The 24,861-nt window shown below is 41.7% G+C and overlaps 3 protein-coding genes across 5 annotated transcripts; 2 read left to right on the forward strand and 1 right to left on the reverse strand.

The window, feature by feature from the left end:
• Nucleotides 1–171: 171 nt before the first annotated feature.
• On the forward strand, nt 172–7,152 carry LOC135552160 (glycosylated lysosomal membrane protein-like). The gene is made up of 6 exons (XM_064983608.1): nt 172–285; nt 3,148–3,423; nt 3,766–3,960; nt 4,229–4,447; nt 4,648–4,913; nt 5,134–7,152. Exons 1-6 carry the CDS (start codon nt 178–180, stop codon nt 5,324–5,326), a joined length of 1,257 nt encoding a protein of 418 aa, XP_064839680.1. The 5' UTR covers nt 172–177; the 3' UTR covers nt 5,327–7,152.
• On the reverse strand, nt 6,904–19,011 carry LOC135552159 (CREB-regulated transcription coactivator 2-like). Of its 2 annotated transcripts, none has more exons than XM_064983607.1 (14): nt 18,746–19,011; nt 16,255–16,356; nt 14,386–14,499; nt 12,108–12,169; nt 11,958–12,020; nt 11,772–11,875; nt 11,549–11,622; nt 11,341–11,390; nt 11,032–11,243; nt 10,483–10,934; nt 9,375–10,337; nt 8,422–8,508; nt 8,128–8,284; nt 6,904–7,677 (listed from the first exon to the last, which is right to left on the reverse strand). In XM_064983607.1, exons 1-14 carry the CDS (start codon nt 18,917–18,919, stop codon nt 7,496–7,498), a joined length of 2,796 nt encoding a protein of 931 aa, XP_064839679.1. In that variant the 5' UTR covers nt 18,920–19,011; the 3' UTR covers nt 6,904–7,495. The 2 variants fall into 2 exon arrangements, with proteins under 2 accessions (XP_064839679.1, XP_064839678.1); XM_064983606.1 differs by having other exon boundaries at nt 9,375–10,370.
• A 1,182-nt stretch (nt 19,012–20,193) lies between these two features.
• On the forward strand, nt 20,194–24,051 carry LOC135552161 (protein JTB-like). 2 transcript variants are annotated; one of them, XM_064983609.1, is made up of 6 exons: nt 20,194–20,302; nt 21,352–21,539; nt 21,628–21,668; nt 22,004–22,089; nt 22,552–22,631; nt 22,937–24,051. In XM_064983609.1, exons 2-6 carry the CDS (start codon nt 21,442–21,444, stop codon nt 23,091–23,093), a joined length of 462 nt encoding a protein of 153 aa, XP_064839681.1. In that variant the 5' UTR covers nt 20,194–20,302; nt 21,352–21,441; the 3' UTR covers nt 23,094–24,051. The 2 variants fall into 2 exon arrangements, with proteins under 2 accessions (XP_064839681.1, XP_064839682.1); XM_064983610.1 differs by having other exon boundaries at nt 22,555–22,631.
• Nucleotides 24,052–24,861: the final 810 nt, after the last annotated feature.

Genomic DNA, 24,861 nt, shown 5'->3' on the forward strand with positions numbered 1-24,861 from the left:
AGCAATTACATTTACTTTTGATACTTAAGTATATTTAAAACCAAATACTTTTAAACTTTTACCAGAGTATGACAATTGGGTACTTTTTCCACCACTGCTGAACTCGATAATACAAATCAGCTGATCAAATAAAGTACGAAGCACGTGATTCCTCCATGTGTATGCCGAAAAAGAAAGATGGCGACGGAGATTTTGTACACAATCCACGTTTATGTCTTATTTTTGCTTTTAACCTTTCGGTTTTCTTCTAGTTTTATCGGCAATGGTGAAAACTACCGTCGGAATGTAAGTTGGGTAGTACTTTGTTGTTTACATTTCTGTTGTACAGTGATAAAGTGCTATAAAAGGTTGCCAACGTTAGCTAATCCTTTGCTGACCAGATAAAGTAGTAATAACGTACTGTAACGTTAGCTAGCTGACGCTTTGAGAATTTAGTTAGCAAGGTAACCAACGTTACTGCTAGATAGCAAGTTATACATTTTAGCTAGTTGGTGGTTACTAACATTTTGGATATACGTGTTTGGGTTTGTATTTATAGCTCTAGCCATATTGTAATGATGACCAACAATCTATAAAACTGTAATTTACCAGTGGTGTGAAGTACTTAAGTAAAAATACTTTAATGTACTTAAGATGTTTTTTTGGGGGTCTCTGTACTTTACTATTTAAATTTGACTACTTTTACTTCACTACATTCCTAAATAAAATGCTCTATTTTTTTACTCCTTACATTTTCCTTGACACCCAAAAGTACTTGCTACATTTTGAATGCTTAGCAGGACAGAAAAATTGTCAAATTCATGCAATTATCAAGAGAACATGCCTGGTTATCCTTACAGCCTCTGATCTGGCGGATTTACTAAAGACAAATGCTTAGTTTGTAAATGATGTGAGTGTGCCCCTGGCTATCCGTAAATAAAATAAAAACAAGAATCGTACCATCTGGTTTGTTTAATATAAGGAATTTGAAATTATTAATACTTTTACTTTTGATACTTAAGTAGATTTAAAACCAAATACTTTTAGACTTTCACTGAAGTATTTTACTGGATGACTTTTACTTAAGTCATTTTTTAATGAAGTTATCTTTACTTTTACTCAAGTATGACAATTGGGTACTTTTTCCACCACTATCATTTTACCCATTGTTGGACCCCAGCCAACAATGCATACTGTAGCGACATGAGGCTACACAATCCCTTCTGGTTGTGGTGGGTGTGATTTTGAACTAGGGACATATTAGATTTTAATCCATCTACACACAGTATCCCATAATGACAAAGCAAAATGTATTTTTAATTTATAAAAAAGAAGTTTTCAGACCCTTTGCTATGAGATTTGAAATTGAGCTCCGGTGCATCCTATTTCCATTGATCATCTTTGAGATGTTTTGACAACTTGGAGTCCACTTGTGGTCAATTCAATTGATTGGACATGATTTGGAAAGGCGCACACCTGTCTATATAAGTTCCCACAGTTGACAGTGCATGTCGGAGCAAAAACCAAGCCATGAGGTCAAAGGAATTGTCCATAGAGCTCCGAGACAGGATTGTGTCGAGGCACAGATTTGAGGAAGGGTACCAAAACAATTCTGCAGCTTTGAAGGTCCCCAAGAACAGAGTGGACTCCATCATTCTTAAATGGAGGACGTGTGGAACCACAAAGACTTACTTGACCTGGCTGCCCAGTTGAACTGAGCGATCAGGGGAAAAGGGCCTTAGTCAGGGAGGTGACCAAGAATCCGATGGTCACTCTGACAGCTCCAGAGTTCCTCTGTGGAGATGGGAGAACCTTCCAGAAGGACAACCATCTCTGCAGCTGTCCACCAATCAGGCCTTTATGGTAGAGTGGCCAGGTGGAAGTCACTCCACAGTAAAAGGCACATAACAGTTTGCCAAAATGCACCTAAAGACTCTGACTATGAGAAACAAGATTCTCTAGTCTGATGAAACCTAGATTGAAGTCTTTGGCCTGAATGCCAAGAGTCATGTCTGGAGGAAACTTGGCACCGTCCCTACAGTGAAACATCGTGATGGCAGCATCATGCTGTGGGGATGTTTTTCAGTGACAGGGCAGGGACTGGGAGACTAGTCAGGATCAAGGGAAGGATGAACGGAGCAAAGTACAGAGATCCTTGAGGAAAACCTGCTTCAGAGCGCTCAGGACCTGACTGGGGTGAATGTTCACCTTTTCAACAGAACAATGACCCTAAGCACACAGATCAAGTCAACATAGGAGTGGCTTCGGGACAAGTCTCAATGTCCTTGAGTGGCCCAGCCAGAGCAGGAGCTTGAACCCGATCAAACATATCTGGAGACACCTGAAAATGGCTGTGCAGCGATGCTCCCCATCCAACCTGACAGAGCTTGAGAGGATCTGCAGAGATGAATGGGAGAAACTCCCCAAATGCCAAGCTTGTAGCATCATACCCAAGAAGACTCGAGACTGTAATCGCTGCCAGAGGTGCTTCAACAAAGTAGTAAAGAGTCTGAATGCTTATGTAAATGTGATATGTGCAAAAATGTCTAAAACCCTGTTTTTGCTTTTTCATTATCGGGTATTGTGTGTAGATTGAGAGAAATTTGGAAAAAGTCGGAGTCTGAATACTTGCCGAAAGTTTGGGTTTTGTGTTTTTCATAATTTTTTTATTTAATTGAACCTTTATTTAATTAGGCAAGTCGGTTAAGAACAAATTCTTATTTACAAGGATGGCCTAGGAACAGTGGGTTAACTGCCTTGTTCAGGGGAGAACGACAGATTTTTACCTTGTCAGCTCAGGGATACTCTAGCAACCTTTCGGTTACTGGCCCAACGCTCTAAAAACGAGGGTACCTGCCGTCCCACTTGCTGAGATAGCTAAATCAAATAGTGCTGAAACAAATATAAACCAAACATTACTCTGTGCTGGCAATCCAGCCATGTCAAATATGAATAAATATTGATTAGGAACGATCTCATTTGAGACCTGTTTTCTTACCAAGTCCAGAGCAATCAATATGTTTTGTTGGCCTGAGCAGGACTCTGTGCAAATCTGTTATTGATTCATGAATCATCTCTGTTTACAATTTCAGTTTGCTTGTATGATTCTCACCTGTGTCGCTATAGAAAAATGAGAACATACTCTCTGTTTTACTTACCTCTTCCCAGGTATCCCTGGAGCTGAACCCTGGTCTGAACTCCTTGCTGACACCGCTGCCCCCTGGTGTTGGCTTGCTCCATGTGCGGGCACTCGGCAAAAACAACACACTGCATTACCTCCTCTGCAGCCAGGGGGCGCCCGCGTTACTACTCGTGCACACAAGCTCCATTTCATCCAAGGTGGAGGTAGACTGGCCTGCTTTCCTCATGCAAAATACCACAGGCAGCCTGAAAGTGACTCCAGAGAGCAGTGTTCTGTACAGCAATGCACTCGTCTTTACCAGGGTGAGTCACAAGTAGTTCTAAATGGTGGTCATCGTTTTCATAGGTGTCAGTTGAGGTGATATTCTGGTGGCTGATACAGGTCACATGACTGTATTTAATCCAAATGCATATAACATAAAGACGAGGTGCTAGGTTTTGAACCATATTCCATGTTATGGAAAGTAATCATTTGCGTGGTCAAATTATAGCTCTAGACATTCTTGTTGATCATAAATGTTTGAATGGTTGTTAGCAATATGGTAGTAGCTCTAACAAACACCTGGGTTTTAAAAACGGGTTGATTTCAGACTGGGCAGCCATACGTAACTCCTTCACTAAACCAACTAATTTGTCTGTCATCAGCTGTGGGAGTATGACGACGTCAACGACACAGCTGACCCTGAGCACCTACCCCCCTCCAGCTTTTTCCAGCCCTACGAGCTGCAGAATTTCTCCTGGGGCGACCTGAACAAGACATTGGACCCCACAGGCCACACCGCCTTGCTTTGTGGAAGAGATGCCAGCAAGAGCTTCAGCAATGGCTCGCTCTGTCTGAAGGTAGTTGGAACTGGATCATCTAAAGCCTGCATGATGAAATTAGACATTTCATCATGAGAGATTCAGACTGTTGTCTGAGTCCACTCAACAGATAGCATGGGACATGGTCTCATCTCTACATTACACCACTTTTAAAGTTCTGAAAATGTCTGACAAACTTTGATTTTTTGATTTTAAACTTACTGAAGTGAGTACTACTGATCAGGCAGATTGTACATTTTATTGCATGTTAGCTAGCCTGTATTCAACCATTATTTTCCTAACGTAGTTCTCAGCCTTTGATGTTGAGGGGCGTGACCAAGGCTGGCCCAGTCTCCTCCACAACGCTAACTCCTCCCAGCTGAGGGTGGGGCTGGACGGCGTGGCCCCGAGGTCCAATCGCTCCCGCTTTTCCCTAGAGCTACAGGCTGTGGGAGACACCCAGCCCATGAGCAGAGTGGACATGCTCCGGTCAATAGATGACGAATACACACCCTCCATATTCAAGGTAATGTTTGTGTGTGTTTATAGACATGCACTTATACTATAGTAAATGTTACTGGGTAACAGAGTGTTTAGATGTTTATATTTCAACAAATTTTGTGTGGTTGATCATTTATGGTTGATTCGCTGTTCTAAACCTTCTCTCTGTAGACTGTCACTAAAGCTGTCAGATTCTACAGTGATCTTGTCTTTCCTCTCCCTTAGGTATCTCAGTGGGTGTCCTCTCCAGTCAACTCCACCTCCCCTGTTCTTGGCTACGCCCAATGGAAGCCTGTGGCCTACCGCAGGCCGTCGCCTGCCTTTGAGGATGCCACTCCCTGCCGGCACTCAACGCCTGTCCCTGTAGCCCAGCTTCCCCCCTCCGGCCTGGTGCGGGCTTATTTTGGAGGGGAGCACCAGACCACCGGGCTCAACATGACCTTCAGTATAACTGGAGACCCATTCTACAACACCACCAACTACCTTAGCTGGTAGGTAACTGTTTACATCCTATTGGTTCATATGTTGCATTTTAGCAACTTGAAATGAATTATACAGTAAATTGCAGTTTATAGCCCCACTGTTAACCAATCATCTCGCACCACCACCAACTACCTGAAATTATAATGAAATTGTCATCACTGATGATGTTCTTCCTTCTCTTGCTTTTTCTCTGTCTTATTGCCTAACCTTTTCTTCTTCCTAATTCAGGACTGTGTTGGTGGGACTGGGCTCTCCTCCTGTGGACTTGTTTTCTCCCCTGGTTCTGGTCATCATGGTGGTGGGGCTGGGCACTCCCATGCTGATCATCCTGCTGGGCGGGGTGTGTGTGTGTGTCCGCAAGAACAGGCCCCAAACGCAGGTTTATGAGCCAATCCAGGCCAAGCCTTTAACCATTTTCTAGCCAATGAACAGAGACACCTCTGGGCACAGTTTTTCAAAAGTTATCTATCTGGATTTACCCTATCGGATACGATTAAATGCATAGAGAAAGTGTCCGGCAGGTGTCAATCTTTTTTTAAATGAGGTGCACTAATACATGTGGAATACACCACTTGCACGGAGCTCTGTCTAATACGGCCATCCATTGTTGGCACAATCAACCAATAAGTCTTTGACAGAAACTCACTTCTAACCACCTGCATAATTTGGGAATGGGCTGAATCATCCTGTGGATGAGAGCCAATTAATGAGTGTGTTTATTTGTGCTTGTGAATGCCAAAGGCTCCCATTTCAACCCTGACATTCCGTGTGAGCATTTTTATTTTATGGGGCGGCAGTGTAGCCTAGTGGTTAGAGCATTGGACTAGTAACCGAAAGGTTGCAAGTTCAAATCCCCGAGCTGACAAGGTACAAAATCTGTCGTTCTGCCCCTGAACAGGCAGTTAACCCACTGTTCCTAGGCCGTCATTGAAAATAAGAATTTGTTCTTAACTGACTTGCCTAGTAAAATAAAGGTAAAATACAGCAAATTGTGAAAAGTCTTCTTACTGTAGTTATACTTTATTATTATAATTTTTTTAAACTCATGATTAAGTACACACTTTCAGTTCTGTGTAAAACAGTATATTATCTTATCATTGTTGCTCAACAAACAGTACACGATGACATGTTACACTGAAGCTGTCTGTTTGGCACTGCCAAGATAAGATATACTGACCTGACATGGGTCCTATACTGTCTAATGATCGACTCACGCACATATAAATATCTGACGACATCAGAAGGGAGCAGGGTTTTTTTTTTCAAACACTGATCTGAGGTCAGTTTTTATTGTAATGGTTTAATAATTGGTGAAGATAAGCTAATCCTGGATCTGCACCTGAAGGAGACCCACACCTGGAGCAGTGAGGAAAATAAATCTCAGGGAAGAACCTTATAGAAACAAGGTTTGTTGCTTTTGTTCCCAACCCCCTGGATGTTAGTTATTCTTTGGGGAAATGGGAAGCATAGTTTGGGTCCATGTGCTCTTCAAAGTAAACTGAAATGTGATCATTCTAAAATATGTTTTAGGATTGTTTTAAATTCTTGATTAATGTTTATTTGCGCTTCAATGTGTCAGCTAAATTAAGTTAGAAATCGGTATGGGATTAGAAAATGTTTTGTATGATCTTGTAATTAATGTTACTTTGACAACCAGTGTTGATTTGTTGACCATTTTTTTTTGTGTGGCAAACTTCTCCTTTGGAATGAATTTAAAACATGCTTCATAATCAGGTTGTAATCACAGAGTAAATTACCTTGTGGAGTTTTTACCTGTGTTTTTCTATTCGGCAAAAATATGTTACCTTAATTTCAGAGCTAAATGCAAAATGTAATGCAAAAACACCAGTACCTGAAATATTATTATGCAATTTAATACACAGGTCATGTTCATTTTTATTTTGAGTAGACTTTACCTTTAAATTAACTGAATGGTAATGTATTGTCTCAATCCATGCAATTGTCTTTTTTTTAAAGAAGAAGAAATGGATAGGCAAGTTATTTACTGCTCATTTATTTTCTTTGTTAAACAATGTCTGGTACACAATGTCATTACAGAAATGTCAACATGTTTTAAAAAAGCAACAAGGACTCTAAATATAACTGGTTTCTTGGCCACATTTTATATACACAATATTGTTTTAGATTTTATATATATATGTTTTCATCTCTACAAGAGATGGGAAAAGGCAGGTTGTTAGAATGTACATAATTGTATTACAAAATATATTTTTTCTTTACAAACTACACATCTGTTTTCATTATTCAAATACATTACCACTAAGACGCAGATGATGCCAGCTCTTGGCTGCATTTTTCCATTGCAGGCAAGCATTAAATTACAACTAAGAAAAAGTGCAGTCAGCTAACCAGTCATGTGAGGCAGTCAATGTCCAATGACATGCTTTTCAAATCCCATGACATGGGACCTGTCCAATCACATGAATGCTGTAAGAAATACCATGTCCAATCAAATTATGTCCAGCAGCGAGAGATCCTGAAACGCATAGTTGGCTGTAGTTTATCTTCAACTGACATTGCTGCCATCTTAGTTGAAAATAGTGTTCCTGGATGCATCCAATTCCCCAGGTCACCTAAGTAGGTTAGAGCAGTGTCCTTTCACAGAGTCCTCGACCATGTCTCCATCTGCCAACTTGTTAAGCTCCTCCAGGTCTAGGGGATCGATCTGAAGGGGGTTATCCAGGGCAAAGGGGTCTGCATCAAATCCCAGCATGGGCAGAATTCCAGAGAAATCATCAAAAGCTGTTTTGTCTATTAAGTGGGAAACAAAGATAAAGTGGATAAGAGAGAAAGATTATGACCGGGATTAAATCCCGAATGCGGGTTACAGGCATTGTGGCTTTTAAAGGTAAGCTCCCGTACGCAGAGTTCCCATTCACGGTAAATGCATATGTCGGCTCAATCGGAAATTGCCTTTAAAAGCCGCAATGCCTATAACCCGCAATCGGATTGAATCCCGCCCAAAGTTTTAAAATAGACAAGATAAACTTTATAAAAGGTTAAAATCACAGTGGAAATAAAATAAACATGTTTATGATTCAATTGCCAGGTCCAACATTTCAGGAAATGGACTTGTAACTGTCTGGATGAAACAATACCCTGTGTAAATTGAAAATAAGGTAACACTTCCCCCAAATGTTAACTATTTAACTGCAGCAAGCGATTAAAAAGTATAAGAGGGGGGGAAGGAGTGGGTCCTACCTGTCAAAAGGATGTTATGACAGTCCACACTGCTTTGGTTCTGGCAGTGGACGGACATCTGAGGTACTTGGATCCCACAGTAAACCCCTCCATCTTTCCCAACCACAGATTGAGGCCCAGAATTTCCCCAGAGAGGCTCCTTACTGAGTTGTCCCAGCTGGGCAGAGTTGTGGACAACCAACAAAGATTAGAGACCGTTAGATTAAAACTATGGACACTGAATGAATCGACAGGTAAAATAGAGTTGTCCTTTCAATACTGTTAGATTATTTACAGTTTTAGGTCTTAGGTTACCTGCTGGGAAAGCGCCTGAGTCTGGCTGGGTGTGAGGTGTAGGCCCATGTAGGACTCATTCTGGAAATGATCCAGTATGGAAGAGTCCTAAGAAAGCAGAAAGGGGGCGAGTGAACCATTAATAGGGCTGCACATTGAAATTGCAATATTGACATGTGCAATACCCATATCGCAAGAGATCGATATCGCATCCAATATTTTGAAACGCATCTCAGCCGCGTGTGACGTCCGTTTTGATAGTTGACTTGTTTTTTCTATCTTGCGGCTGCTTCCCTCGCACAACAAGCCCGCCCCCTGTCACTCTAGCAGCACAGTTCCCCAGTTAGATTCACTATACAGATGTAGCATCTTAATTTGAGCCAGTTTGCTACAGTAGGAGAATAATCCTGCAGCAACAGGACATTTGAATTATTATGTGGATTATAATTAATGGACATGTTTGTAGGGGTTGATACATTTATGGTAAGGGAAAATCAAGCCTGAAATTTCAAAGTGGAAATTACAAACTTCAAATGCTTTTTTTAAACCTCAAATACAATACACGTTTTACAGGTACGTTCTCCTGCAACAGGGTTATCAAATTAAGATCCTACATCTGTAAGTTTGCCTGCAGTTATGTTAGGTCAAATGCATTCAACTGATTGTTTTCCACTTTTCTTCTACATTCTATTCCAACAGTTCACCAAAGTGTTTTGATCTATATCGCACATCAAACCGCAAAATCTGATCAAAAAATTGCAATTCGATTTTTTGCCCATATTGTGCGGCCCTACATTACCATCCCTTACTGATAGACCAAACATCAAATAGCCTCTTACGGATCCTAAACATAGCCTAAACTGACCCTAAACATAGCCTACATCACAGACAAAACAAAGAGGCTGATAAAAGTGCAAAATGTACACTGACACAAAGTCAGTCAAAATAAACAAAACAGATGGGGTTATTCTCACATTGTAGAGGTCCGGACTGTTGTCCATGAAGGAGTTCATCTGTGAGGAGAGTTTGGTCTGAATCTGGTCCTTCTGACCTTGCACCTTTTGATGTGCCCAGCTCCTTCCCTGGACTTGGGTCTGATGCTTACGAGTCATCTGCATCGTTGGTACTTTTTGTGGGTTTGACATGTTCTGCCCACTCAAGTTGAGGCTCTGAGATGGCGGGTATGCACACTGGAGATGCCACTGATGTTGCTGCTGTTGCTGCTGCTGGTTGCCATTTTGCGGCCGCTGCTGTTGGTATGGTTGAAACTGCTGGAGCTGCTGTTGATGCTGTAGCACCTCATCTTGTCGAAGTGCTCGGTGTTGCTGAGGTTGTCTTTGGCATGCTTGTTGTTGATACTGTTGCTGATGTGGGTTCTGCTGGTGTGGGTGTTGCTGGTGCAGCTGGTATTGTTGCCTTTGCTTCTCTTGCTGATGCTGTGGGAGGTTTTGGTACACTTGTTTCTGTTGTTGCTGGTGCTCTTTTTGTCGTTGATGCTGTTCCTTTTGTAATTGATGTAAGTGTTGTTGCTGTAAGTTCTCACACTGGTTTGACCCACTTTGACGTTGCTGTTTTGTGTCCAGGTCCTGACCTTCTGTCTGGACATGCTGGATCTGGCATTGATATAGTTGATTTGGGTGTTGGTACTGTTGTTGATGGTGATATTCCACTCGTTGGAGATTGTGTGTCTGTGGGAGCTGTTGCTGTGGGTGTTGTTGAGGATGTTGTTGCTGCTGCTGCTGCTGATGTACACCTCGTTGTAGATCCCTGGATTTCTCGTGGGGTGGTGGCGTTTTCTGCGGTTCCTGCCTGGGTTGCTGCTGCCCCTCTGTCAGAGAATGCTGCCACTGTGGCAGGCCTCTATGCATGGGCTGCTGAGCTGCTGGAGTACCCTCGTGTTGAGGTTGGCAGTGACGATACCCTGGTGGCCTTGATTCCTGTGGTAATTGGTTGGTGTTCAGGAGAACTCCCTTGGAATTTAAATAAGAGCAATACATCAAACTGTCTTAATATGGAATTATATGAAATAATCGTATTAACGAAAACAATGATGTCACTTAAATTCCAGTTTTCTGGAGATACCTGAGTTATAGAAGATAACTTTGGAGACCCAACCGGTGAAAACTGTTTAGATTGGAGCCAGCGAGACTCTCCACCAGTGGGAACGACCAGTGGGCTGAGGGGAGTCCGCCTCCTTGACGGCGGCACCTGCGTCTGGCTCGTTGGACGTGGGGAGCAGGATAGCGAAGAGGAGGAGCAAGAGCGGGATCCACCAATCCCACTGCTGTAGCTACAGTGGCTAGTTGTGGATTGCAGGGATAGGCCGCTTAGGGAAGAACTGCTGAGGAAGGACTGGAGGGATTGGTTGCTAGGGGATGACTGCAGGGAAGTGTTGCTGAGTGAGAAGTTCAAGGAAGTGGAGCTCAGAGAGCTGGAAAGAGAGTGGCTGCTGAGAGAGGATTGGATATTGGGGATGCTGTGGGAGGACTGGAGCAATGGGTTACTGTATGAGCCTTGGAGAGACAACGACAAACCTGAGAATACAGAATAAATGGACACCATCATCACCATGTGAACATACCTCAACTGGCACCGACATACAGTAAGAACTTAGCACACAGACAAACACACCTGGCAAGGGAAATTCATCGTCCCTGGCTCCAAGGTAGGAGAGAGTTCCAGGTAGGTGGCCAGTGCTGCAGGCAGTGGGTTTGTCTGGGTCCACAACTACTGGCTGTGGGGAGGGGAGGTGCAGGCTGGAGAGGTCGGGCAAGGAGCCACTCACATTGAGAGCGGACGGGACGTTGAGAGCACTGAACTGCTGATCTGGTGAGGACAGGATGCTGGAGAAAACCACAAGAGGGAAAGATGGGAGGTTCAGCTAGGGCCCAGGGGTTGACTTTCCTTTTGACCATATCAATTTGGAAAAGCGGAACTTACTGTACACCAGGGAATTTACGTGATTTGATTCCAGTGGGAAGTGCAGGACACTAGGATGAGAAACAATTAGCAAGGAAACATCAGCTACATCAATGGGAAAAATACAGTCACGCATCTGCTCGACTCAATAGAGAAATATCGCACCCGTTCGCATAGGAAATATGAAGCATTGTGGATGGTTACATTGGCAGGAAAAGGAGAATAATACCTTCTTGGTATTTCTTAATGGTGTTCCCTCTTCTAGGACATTCTCCTCAATCGGAGGCACTGGATATGGAAAGACTGAGTTGACAAAGAGGAAACCATCAAATTGGATTAACGCATGGCATAGAAAATAAAGGCATTCGCTATAATTAACTAAGGACTAACGTAAGAACACTGAACACAATGCTATGACTATTTCAATATGACCGGAGGCATTGTGGACTTACCACCACGTCTGTTCCGTGAGGTTAAAGCCTGCTGGTTGGGGCTCAAATGATCCCCTGTGTGGGTGTTCCTCACACTGGTGTGCAGGGCCGAATCTGAGTTAGTTCTGGGGAGGAGAGCACACATCTTAGAGGGGAAAGCAAGAGCGTAGAAGAACAGCAGAGAAACACCATGGATACATTGCTCACCTATTAAGTGCTGTGATGGGAAGGTGCATCTGTTGGCTTTTGTCCACTGTGCTTGACCAGTTCCTTTTCGTGTGACAGAATCAGAGTCAAAATATGTATTAAGATATTTATTACGAAGTGAACTAAATATATCAGTTTGGATCCGTTTACCTTCTCCAGCTGGGCTCGGGTGGTGGAGACAGATGAACTGAGCGGTAGGGAGAGTTGTCAGTCTGTGACGGAGTGTTAAGGCTACACACAGTGTCCTTAGAAAAACCTAGGCATAGACCTACTGTTGGCAAACAATGGTACGAAAAGTTGACAGGGCATTGTCTGCACTGTGCGGTGTGCATGATTAATCCCCTCCATCTGTTTCTTAAGTGGGTCAACTTTTAACCTCTTAGAAAAAAAGGTGCTATCTAGAACCGAAAAGGGTTCTTTCGGCTGTCCCCATAGGAGAACCCTTTGAATAACCCTTTTTGGTTCTAGCTAGAACCCTTTTGGTTTCAGATGGAACCATTTCCACAGAGAGTTCTACATGGAACCCAAAAAGGGTTCTACCTACAACCCAAAAGGTTTCAACCTGGAACCAAAATGGCGACAGCCGAAGAACAGTAGTGTGGCATTTGACCCCAGCCCGCTTTTTACACACAATAGATGTTTGATCATCTTGCAATAGGCAGGAAGTAGGCTACTGTGGATTTAAGGCAATAGTTCACCCCTTTATTGCAATATTTTTATTGCAATATATAACTATTGCTTTACATCCACTTTTATGGTCGTCCTCCAGTGCTTGACTCGGGCAGGAGCTCACCAGAGCTGAGTACTGGCACCACCATTTTACTACTGTTTGAGCTCCTGTTCCTCTTCTAGAATATTAGCTCAAAAGTATTGTGGAGCTCCTGCACCTAAATGTAAACAGTGCTGGCACCCAAAATGAGCACAGTCCCCTATTTGAGTCTAAGTCAAGCACTGTCGTCCTCCATGCACTTCTGATATCTGAAGTGCATGGAGGACGAACATAATTTCTGTGTGCTTACTTTACTAGAGTAGCAAATGGCCATTAGAAAACCCTTAATAGCTTCTGTTTGTGCTTTAGCCAACTATGAATCACAGCCAGTCCTATGTTAGTGTTCACCAATATTTTCTTAGTCAAGATCACTTTCTAAGTCAAAATACAAGCTGAGATCTACCGCTCAGATTTAAATAAAATAGAAAATGTAAAAAATAAATAAAAAATATGACTTAAAAAACATAAGCCTATACAACATTAACCCATTGAAAACAGTTATGTAGCAATGAGGTTTGTGCAGTAGGCTATAGGCCCAATACCTTATCACTGCATATTGGCGACGCTTGAATTGCCCTGCCAATGTTGTTCTTCTCAGACCCTTTTGAAGTTATATTTAAAATAAATGGTATATAAGGTATATGATCATACTGGTAATATATCACTTCATGTATCACTTGTGAAAAAAACATTTTTTACTGGACTGAAGGCCTGCATCTGATGCTCAGTCTGAGGGGGGGTATTGGTATTTGGTATTTTATTAGGATCCCCATTAGCTGTTGCAAAAGCAGCAGCTACTCTTCCTGGGGTCCACACAAAATATGAAACATAATACAGAATGACACAATACAGAACATCATTAGACAAGAACAGCTCAAGGACAGAACTACATACATTTTGAAAAAGGCACACGTAGCCTACATATCAATGCATATGCATACACACAAACTATCTAGGTCAAATAGGGGACACTCCGTCCCTTCTCCCTCCCTCCGCTGAGAAAAGGAACAGTTCTGCAGCTGATGGCGAAACTTAAGTCGAACTGCATTACTTCTGCCTCGTGCACCAATTCATATTGTTAGTCCTATGACCAGAGAAAGTGAAATATTCCTTGATATTAAAAAGGACACAAGCCGCAAATAATAACGCAATTTTATCGAAACAAACATTTTATGGCTTATTAAACTTTGGAACAAAGTGTTTACAGTGCTGAATAACAACTTATACATGAACTTACTCATGAAAACAGCAGCTCTTTGCTTTTGGGACACGGTGATCTGAGCTGATTGGCCTCTAGGTGCACTTGATTTGCTATCTACCTTGCAGGCTGGGCCTGCCGGGTAGGCGGAGTTCTACCTTCATAGATATGAAATGGTTCAAAATGGGAACACCTTGCCTTCCCGGCACTAGGGCTGCTGAATCAAGTGCACCTACCGTCAACAGCACGAAACAAATAGAAAATAGAAACGCAAGGCTTTATCGTTGTTTTTTTAATGAAATGTTTGGTGATTGACTAGGACTGGCTTGACCGGTTGGTGACCACTGTCCTATGGGATCAACTAAGCAATACAGACATTGTTACACTAGCAGTGACCTCACTTCACTTTGTCACTTTAAGTGACCCATCACTGCCTGCCCTTGACTGAGCATAAAGGATACATGTCTCCTGTTTGGCCTGACTGGGAAACTGAGCCGCCCCTCTCCTTGTGTCCGCTCTGCCATTGGGTGAAGTCTTATGGGGAAGCCATTGTCTGGACTACAGGGGAGCTGGACCTAACAGTCAGACAGATCAAGGGTTCATTTGACTTTCAGTAGCCTACAGTTGAAGTCGGAAGTTTACACTTAGGTTAGAGTCATTAAAACTCATTTTTCAACCACTCCACAAATTTCTTGTTAACAAACTATAGTTTTGGCAAGTCGGTTAGAACATCTACTTGTGCATGACACAGTCATTTGTCCAACAATTGTTTACAGACAGATTATTTCACTTATTCACTGTATCACAATTCCAGTGGGTCAGAAGTTTACATACAGTAAGATGACTGTGCCTTTAAACAGCTAGGAAAATTCCAGAAAATTAAGTCATGAATTTAAAAGGTTCTGATAGGCTAATTGACATAATTTGAGTCAATTGTAGGTGTACCCGTGGATGTATTTCAAGGCCTACTTTCAAACTCAGTGCCTCTCTGCTTGACAACATGGGAAAATCAAAAGAAATCAGCCAAGACCTCAGAAAATAAATTGTAGACCTCCACAAGTCTGGTTCATCCTTGGGAGCAATTTCCAAACACCTGAAGGCACCACGTTCATCTGTACAAACAATAGTACGCAAGTATAAACACCATTGGACCACACAGCCATCATACCACTCAGGAAGGATACGCGTTCTGACTCCTAGAGATGAACGTACTTTGGTGCGAAAAGTGCAAATCAATCCCAGAACAACAGCAAAGGACCTTGTGAAGATGCTGGAGGAAACAAGTGCCAAAGTATCTATATCCACAGTAAAACGAGTCCTATATCGACATAACCTGAAAGGCCGCTCAGCAAGGAAGAAGGCACTGCTCCAAAACCACCATAAAAAAACCAGACTACGGTTTGCAACTGCACATGGGGACAAAGATGGTACTTTTTGGAGAAATGTCCTCTGGTCTGATGAAATAAAAACAGAACTGTTTGGCCATAATGACCATTGCTATGTTTGGAGGAAAAAGGGGGAGGCTTGCAAGCAGAAGAACACCATCCCAACCGTGAAGTACGGGGGTGGCATCATCATGTTGTGGGGGTGCTTTGCTGCAGGAGGGACTGGTGCACTACACAAAATAGATATCATCATGAGAAAGGAAAATGATGTGGATATATTGATGCAACATCTCAAGACATCAGTCAGGAAGTTAAAGCTTGGTCACAAATGGGTCTTCCAAATGGACAATGACCCCAAGCATGCTTCCAAAGTTGTGGCAAAATGGCTTAAGGACAACAAAGTCAAGGTAATGGAGTGGCCATCACAAAGCCCTGACCTCCATCCTATAGAAAATTTGTGGGCAGAACTGAAAAAGCGTGTGCGAGGTTTGAGGCCTACAAACCTGACTCAGTTACACTTATTGTGGGAAGCTTGTGGAAGGCTACCCAAAAAGTTTGACCCAAGTTATACAATTTAAAGGCAATGCTGCTAAATACTAATTGGGTGTATGTAAACTTCCGACCCACTGGGAATGTGACGAAAGAAATAAAATATGAAATAAATCATTCTCTCTACTATTATTCTGACATTTCACAGTCTTAAAATAAAGTAGTGATCCTAACTGACCTAAGACAGAGAATTTTTACTAGGATTAAATGTCAGGAATTGTGAAAAACTGAGTTTAAATGTATTCGGCTAAGGTGTATGTAAACTTCCCGACTTCAACTGTACATCATATAACCATTGCTATAGCCTACATGTACGTTAATAGGCTAATAAATAGACAAATGGTTGTAAATAGTAAGTCATGTAGTTAAAAGTCATATGTTAGTAATAACTCTCACCTGTACATCTGAGGTGCTTCTCCCAATCTGGTTGACATTGGGAAGGGAGCCTCCATAATAGGTGCCAAAGCTTCTGGCCTGCCGCGCTCTCTGGACCTGAATCTGAGACCCGGAAAGAGTTGGCCGATAAAGGAGGAGTGAATAAAGACAACAACTAGTTTCATTTGGTTAATTACCAGAAAAAGCTAATGACATTTACAGTCAATGTTATAATAGTCTCACTTGTATAATGGAATTACTGGTAATTGTAAAACTGAGACAAAGTATATTCCGTATATAGTGACACTATAAGAGTGAGTCAAGGTTACTGTTGGCTCAGTCTTGGAAAGAATACCCCCTGACTGCCAACCCTTGGCATGAACATGGAAATCAGATACTGCAGGAGAAATACCCTGGCATACTTCAAAAGCCAATGTGTAATAAACCATAAGTGTAGCTGACTACCGTCTCCTATTTCTATTTTAAGGATAGTGTTGCATGGTGGTTAGGTAACATGTCGAATTAGGGTATTAATGATATGTAAAGTGTAGGCTATGCAAGAGGTCAAAGATCTACATTAAAACAAGTGCCATGAAGTCTAGGCTCCTCCATTTCAAGCCAGAGCAGTGGGCTGCAACTCATTGCACCTGACACACAGCCTGGTCTCATTGACTAAACGTAACATAGTAAATGTAAATTCAGGACACTCAAATTTGTATGATATGTTTTTCCATTTGGTATGGTTACACAAGACGGATGGTTACTTAAGGAAAAAACAAAACTAGGGTGGAACCCGAATATCTAGCAACCCAAAGCTTATGTGTTTTAATCTCATCACGGACAACTTTAGTATTTGAGCTAATTAGCAACTTTTTAGCTACTTACTTATTTTTATCCAAAAACTTTCCTTATCCCAGGATACTTCAACTGGTGACTATCCAAAAGAATAAAGAAAAAGGAGCATTCAGTTGCTGTGTAAATCTGATACATTTTTTGACGGGACAAACAAACAATAGGCTTACGTTTTTGCATGAATCGCTTACGCTTTCGGCATGATTCACCTTCATCGGCCACTCTGATGAAGGCAATTCATGCCAAAACGTAGGCCTATTGTTTGTTTGTCCCGTCAATAAATCGATCCGGTTTATGCAGCAACAGAGTGCTCTTTATTCTCCCATAGGGTAAGGAATGTTTTTTGCATTTTCAAGTCCTTCAGTCAAGCACCTGATCCCCCCCTTTTTCGTTTAAGCTGTGCTGAAGCGCATTTGGGTATACCTTTTTAGCATTGTTCTTTTTAGCTACTTTGCAACTACTTAGCATGTTAGCTAACCCTTCCCCTGACGCTAACCTTAACCCTTTTAGCTAACACTAAGCTTAACCCTTTTACCTAACCTTAACCCCTAGCCTAGCTAATGTTAGCCAGCTAGCTAACGTTTGCCACCAAGTCTGAATTCGTAACATATCATACCAATTGTAATTTGTATCATGTCATGCGAAATAGGTGATGGACATCCACAAATTAATACATTCTCATACGAAATGTAACATATCATACTAAATGGAGTGTCCCGGATTTACATACAGAATAATACAAAATGCTCTGAGACCAGGTTGCGACACCAGAGGCTTATTCAATAGGATTCTGCATTGTGTTCACAACATTGAAGATTGAGGTGCAATGTAGCCCAGCTATAACATGGACAGTGCGCTCTATAACGCAGAATAGGGGAACGCAAACTTGCACACTTTACACATACGTTTACCATGTTTCAAACATATATTTATTACACCTCCTGCAAAAAGCTGGAGTCAAATTCACAGAAGGCAATTAGATTCCGAAACGATAACATAAAGTATCATATTATCCACTACTTAATACACTCACTGAACTCTGAGGTTGTAGCACTCCAACTGTGTACTGGGACAATGACACACACTCCCATAGAAATAGAATAGTAATTATATTTAATATTGACACAATAACAAATCAGCACACTCCTAGCCTAATAGACACCCCCATGAATAGCAACGTGAGGACATAGCCCATACCTCTTAACATATTTACATTGTTCAAATCTACTATGCAGGCTACCCCAAAATTGCAATTTGTAATTCTTGCCTTGGAGGTTGTGGGAAGCCTGCACTCCATGCAGCTATATGGCAAATCAACAGGTGTTATAGCATGCAATAAATGTTGTATAAGTATATATAAAGCATATATTATGTTTAAAGATTACAGTTAGAGTGTTTTGAAGTTAAATTATATCGACACTTTGGATTAAACTGAGATTTGTCAACCAGGGTATTGACTATTTGCGGTGATAGTATCTATATTGCAAAATCGAGCGCGCTGCTTAATATGGCCTGGAATTTATTGCGTCTCTGAAAAGTAAAAACAAAGACCTCTGACTGTCTGGTGGTCAACATCACTGACGTTTGATTTTTTTTCACGGCTTTGTGGTTACTCAAGTTTTATCAACACAAATCGCGTAGGCCTGTACTCTTGACTCACCCTGGTGGAAGTGATGTCCATCATAACCTCCTGGAAGGCTGCGGTGTCCTCAGCTTGCCGCTGGGTGAGGAGTGCTATCTTCTCGCTAAACTTTCGCGGATTGCAGGACCCAGAACTAGAGCCTGGCCCCTGGCCTACCCCGCAGCCCCCGTTGCCTGTACCTGCCATAAACATAATGGATCACAATTAGTGTACAATTAACTTGACACAAGCCCCCAGAGAACAAGTTGCAAGCCGAGAAGGACGACTTTATTCACGTCATTTCGAAGCGCTTTGTGGGATATGTTGTTCTTTAATAGAAGCGGAGGCGTGTAAACCACAAAATTAAACTACAAGACCCATGCTTAGTTTTTTCATCACAGACAAAAACAACTTTGTAGATATGGGATATGTGGTTTTGAGTGTTGTGTCCCATGACATTGTGACGACGTTGTAATTACATTGTTGTTACATAGTGCCTGTTTATAGTTTCTTACAGGTTAACTATGGCTAATTTATTATAGATTTATATATCAACCTCACCATAGAACAATTGTCCTTTTTTTAATCACTTAGTGCTCTCTTTTGTGAGTTTATTTCCAAATCATTGGCCACAACCAACCTGGTATAATTGTATTATAGAATCTAGTATATACCATTGTTTCTACCATTATAGTTATATATTATATCTACCATTATAGTATCTACCATTGTTTATGAATAGACACAGCCATGGTTTACCAGTATATAACATTATTGGAGACACAGTGGACCTGTATCTCCAATAATCTGCTGTACCTGTTTATGTATCACCCGTACAAAAAAAGATGGCAGTTTTGAAACTTCAGTTAAAAGTGCAGTAACTGCTGTCAACTGTGGTATTTTGGACGCAGTAATTTCAGAATAACTGCAGTTGAACAGCAGTTATGCTGCACTGTAATTGCAGACATACTGCAAAATTAATGCAGTAAAAAAAACTGTTTTTTTTTGGAAGCAGTATTTGAAGCATACTGCAGTTACACTGCACTCTCAATACAGTTATACTACAGTGTACTGCAGTTATACTGCACCCCCGACAGCAATCTTTTTTTTTTCATAATGGCAGGTATTGGGGACGTGCATTGGCTACGGTCAACTGGAAATGAAGTGGGCCTACATTTGATCTGACATGATCAAATATCAAGTTGGATACTACAGAGCAATATTATACATAAGGCCAATGTATGCCCAGAAGATACCTTTGAATGAAAGTGTAATAGAGTGGAGTTGGTCATCATCTGGGCAGACCGGGCCTCTAGTCATTTCGGTTATCCAACATCATTTGTCATATAAATTGTTTTCCAGTTCTTTCACGAGCAGCAGACCGAGACACAGTTTAATAAAGGCCTGCTTTCAAGACGAGTGCTAGGGGGCGCTGTCGGTACTGGGAACGGGTGCAACGCATTTGATGACGTGCGTATTCATCAGCGTTTCCAACATGACTCAAAATGGCTGTGCTCTTCTCCACTGGACGGCAACTCCGGAACTGAAAGAAAAAGCAACCTAATCACACCAACAATTTGTTCGACATCTGTTAAGGTTTGTTTTTCAACTAATAATATCGTAATCTAAGGGTACATTTTTATGTTAAATTCTTTCCGCATGTGTATGAGAAGGGCTTTTGGTGAGTTATGCTGGCTAGCCATCTTCTCACTCTATAACGTTGTTACTAGCTAACGTAGAGTAAGTAGTTAACCTAGCGAGACTATTTGGAACAAAATAGCTAGCTGCTAATCATCTGGTTTGGTATGTCATGTAGCTAACTTGGTTAGTTAGTGCCTAAACGAATTATTACCTTCACGTTGTCATAAAAAGAGAACCCAGCTTACTATTGACGTTACCTAGCTAACAGGTAGCTAGCTCGCTTCGTGATGCATACATTGGCCAGGCGTGGGTTTTACGTTAAATGCTTTCAGCATTTGTATAGGGGCTTTTGGTGAGTGTGCTAGTATGCCATCTTCTCACTGTATAACTGATAATAGTTAACTAACTTAGCTAGCGTTGTAACTGTTTCCAGCTGTTTCAGCTAACCTTAGTTGGCCACAACTGCACTCCCTAAAAGCGACCCGCGTTATCTGCTTTGCTCACAACGTTAAGGAGCTACCTAATATCGCTAATGGAAAGATGAGATCAAGTTGAAGTCCAGTTGACTGTTGAAATATTTACTGCATTGTCTCATTCACTGGTGAGTTCAGAGATAAATTGCTGGATACACCACACCTGGCTAATGTGTTCATCATGAAGTCGGTTACAGCTGTTTAGCAGCAGACCTTCCCCACAGAAGTAACGTTAGGTGTCCACAGTCGACCTACGCTGTTACTGTTGAGGAGGAGGGGGGGAGGGCGTTTTAAATGACTGGAAGACAGAGGTCTGAGGTCCAGCTCTAGACACAGTTGAACGTGAACCATCATGCTTCAGTTGGACATGTAATGAGATTAACAGTGGCAACTAGATAAGCTTCTTTGACCTTTAAACAGTGTCTTAATGGTTTCTAATTATAAAAGGGATAAAAAGGTGTTTAGTTGTTGAACATGAGCATCGCCCTTGCCCATTGTTTGTCTCTTAGTGGTCATTTGATTGTGTGACAGGTATCAGCCATTTTGGACCATAGAGGATAATTCCACTATGACAAGCTTCCAGCCTTGGTTGTAATTGTGGCACACATCTCACACACCTGCATGGGGAGGATGGAGAGCGATTGCAGAATCCCCATGTTGTGCTTGAGGCCCAGAGTCCTGGCTTTGCATGCACTCTTCTGGGGTTTGGTGTCTCTCAGGTGAGTGTACTGGTGTTGTACTTCTTGCTGATAAGCTCCGAAGCAATGCAGAGCATAAAGCATTAACTGTCATTACTGTCTCTTTCAGAGTGTTTGGTGCAGCTCTGCTGAGTGAGGAGAAGACCACCGGTACTATACTTTCTGTATTTAAGAATGAGTTGGAGAACTTGAGTACAGGATTGATGTGGTGCTGCAAACACACATGAGAGTGCTCATACATTGTTAGTATAGCAAGTTAGCAACATGTTTCACGGAGAAGCAAATGTTTGTGCGCGGGGCTGATATGTGCAGCTACTATTTGCAACATATATCAATGTTCCAATAGAAGCTCCAGTTTGCTTGACTCCTGTCAGGATAATAAAATGTGTGCCTCTGTTTGTGTCATTAAGCACAATTTCTGTCAAAACTATTCTCAGCCCTTTTCAGATACTGATTCAAGGCTTTTTGTTTTGCCTGTCTTCTAGTGGCCAGGCCGGTAACCACCCCCTGTTGGCAGATGGAGGAGTTTGTGGTTGCGGTGGAATGCTCCCAGTGCACCGCTTTCCAGTTGGTGAGATCTCTCTCTTTGTCCATCTCCCTCCCCACACTTCTTTTCGTCCTCCAATAGTTCTCTGCTTAAGAGTTTATTGTTGGGTGATGTGAATGTATGCCATTAATGTAGTCATGGTTTATGCCACCTCACAGTCCAAATGGTTGCTTATGACAGTGGACTTCAAGCTGCAACAAGGCCTTTTAACTGTAAGCTATAGAGAAACTTAGATACTCGTATCTGATTTTAAAGTGGGCAGGTTTTGAGATAGCTCAGTGAAAGAGAACACTGGTATTGTAATCTGGTTTAGGATGCTTCCCAGCCAAAATAGAACCCTCTCCCCAAGTTTTCTGTTGGACTGTAAAACTGCCTTGCACCTTCCACCAACACATTACTGTAATTAAAGCATTGTTTTGTGTTTGTTGATGCATCATTTGACAGTTGGTAGACTAGGCACCCTTAACCATCCTGTCCTCACTCTAGAAGTCATGGGCAGCATGTACTCAGACGGGATACATGGAGATGATCAACTGCACCAAGTCAAATAAAGACGAGTACAAGAGGTGAGTCCCTACAGCTGCTATTGACATTTCTTTGTGATCGTTGCTGTGATGCCGAGCGATCTCTTGATTTGACAGGTTGGATCCAGATCTTGTATGAATTGGATGTAATTAACCTGAGTAAACAGTTGACTAATAATAAAAAGTACGCTATGAAGCACTTTTTCATCATAGATTACAGGAGACAAACTCAAATGTTTAGACTATTTTTGAATGAAGATCTATTTATGATTTTTACATATCGGAAATACTATTCAGTCAAGCTAATATTTCCATAATAAAGACGCTTGTTTCCCTCCTGCGCATAGCTGCCGCTCTACCCTGATGGAGGAACACCTTTTCTGGAAGTTTGAGGGAGCCATGTTGGGCCTTACCATACTGTTCGCCCTCGTAGTGGTCGCTAGGCAACGTTCGCTGGACCGGCTTGCCTCCGAGAAAGTCCGCAGGCAGATCGAGTCCATCTAGCACAGTACAGTGAAGAGTCTAATAGACCTCAGCATAGTCGCTCAGCTCATTTCAAACTCTTAATGAACAGAGCCACCATATTTCAACAGCATGGAGGTCTGGAGAACGGTATATCCGACAATGGGCCAGGCTTACTGGAAAACGGTTTCTAAATTTTGTTATTGAAGAAATGAAAATGAAATCAAGATTGAGAATGAAACTCCAGCCCTAATTATAACCCGCCAAAGGACAAATGATGAACAGTGTCTGGCGTTTTGTCAATGGAATTATTATCCCTAAAGGGAATGGCTCTTCTGAGCAGTGAACTTGCGGTACTTTGATCTAGACAAAGTCTGTGAAATTGATGAACGTTGGGAACTGGCTGCATTCTAAGTAGAAGACAATTGATGGATTCGTTCAAGCCACATACATGGTTCTTTAATTACATTTGAATTTATTTATTTTTTGCCTGTTTACAGAATTGTCTGACAAATGCCAAACAAGTTTCTGGCACATGTTTCTGTTCTCTGAGAGAACCAAGAATATAATCTAGTGTCAAATGCCCTTTCTCACTTGGAAACATGGACTAATAACTAGGTCTGTGACTCGAATGGATCAAAAATCAGTCTTATGGGGGCATAAATAAGAGTTTGTTCTTAACTAACTTGCCTAGTTAAATAAAGGTTACATTAAAAAAAATTAGGGGATGGGTTTGCATAGTGTTACCGTGTACTGGAGTATGAGTGTCATGCTGCAATGCTGTTTTCACCTTCGTGGGTTTCATATTTCCAAGTTTCAGTATTGGTATTCTACTGAAAGTATACAATCACTATGTTGTGAAATCTTGTGTGTTTGGAGATTCCATTGCAGACATGGTTCTAAATGCAAACACTAACATTTGACTACTAGTGTTTTTGATAGGCTATAGAGTTTCCAATATACACGACACACATTCATTTTAAAAACTGTTGGATTTCCACTGATTGTGACTCTTTTTTTTTAATGTTGGTTGGTCTCTGAGCTTAGTGATTGCCAAGATTTTCCAGAATTGTTCAAAGTAATGATTATCATATTTTTACCTTTCAACTGTAAATAATGTATTTTTAGGAAAGGTGTAAGATGTTTTCAAACCTCAGCAGCTGACAGATTATGAAATAAATGGGGGAGGGGGGGGGGGGAATCTGGGTTTTTGTTGTAATTAAGTGCACTTTTCAGGGATATAATCGACAACACAAGTTGAATATGAAAAAGATGCTTCCCGGAGTCAACTTGGCCTACAGTATTCGTATCAATACACTTTGATGTACCAGGAAAGCATTCATTGTATTTTTCACTTGAAAATGTGCAGTTTTGTTATCAATGCAGTTGGAGGGAGACAAAACAGCACAACTGACATGGGCAATCTAGATTGAGCTCCACAGACTCTTTTGATGCTCTTGGACAGCAGAAAATGTGGCCATGTTGAGCTCCATCTTTGACAGAACAGTACTTGCCCATGTTGGAATTGCACTAAATAAGAAAAGTAAATGACAAAGTTTATTTTGTTTGTGAGCGATTGCAATAACCAAACAAGGGCACTGAAGTTGGTGTAGGTTTCCGAGTAACCACTAGATGTTGCTCTAGTTCCACAGAATCAAACTGAAGGCAACTAGAGAAACTTGGAGCCCTACTCAAAGCTCGTAGGCCTAACTGGGATATCCCAGGAACCTGGTTAAAGGTTTTGATTGGTTTATAAAATACAAAAAATAGGAAAGGAGACAGGGTTAGGCTACTAAAAACAAGTTGTCCA

The sequence above is a fragment of the Oncorhynchus masou genome, chromosome 13 (genome assembly GCF_036934945.1).
Source record: "Oncorhynchus masou masou isolate Uvic2021 chromosome 13, UVic_Omas_1.1, whole genome shotgun sequence".
NCBI classification, from domain to species: Eukaryota; Metazoa; Chordata; class Actinopteri; order Salmoniformes; family Salmonidae; genus Oncorhynchus; species Oncorhynchus masou.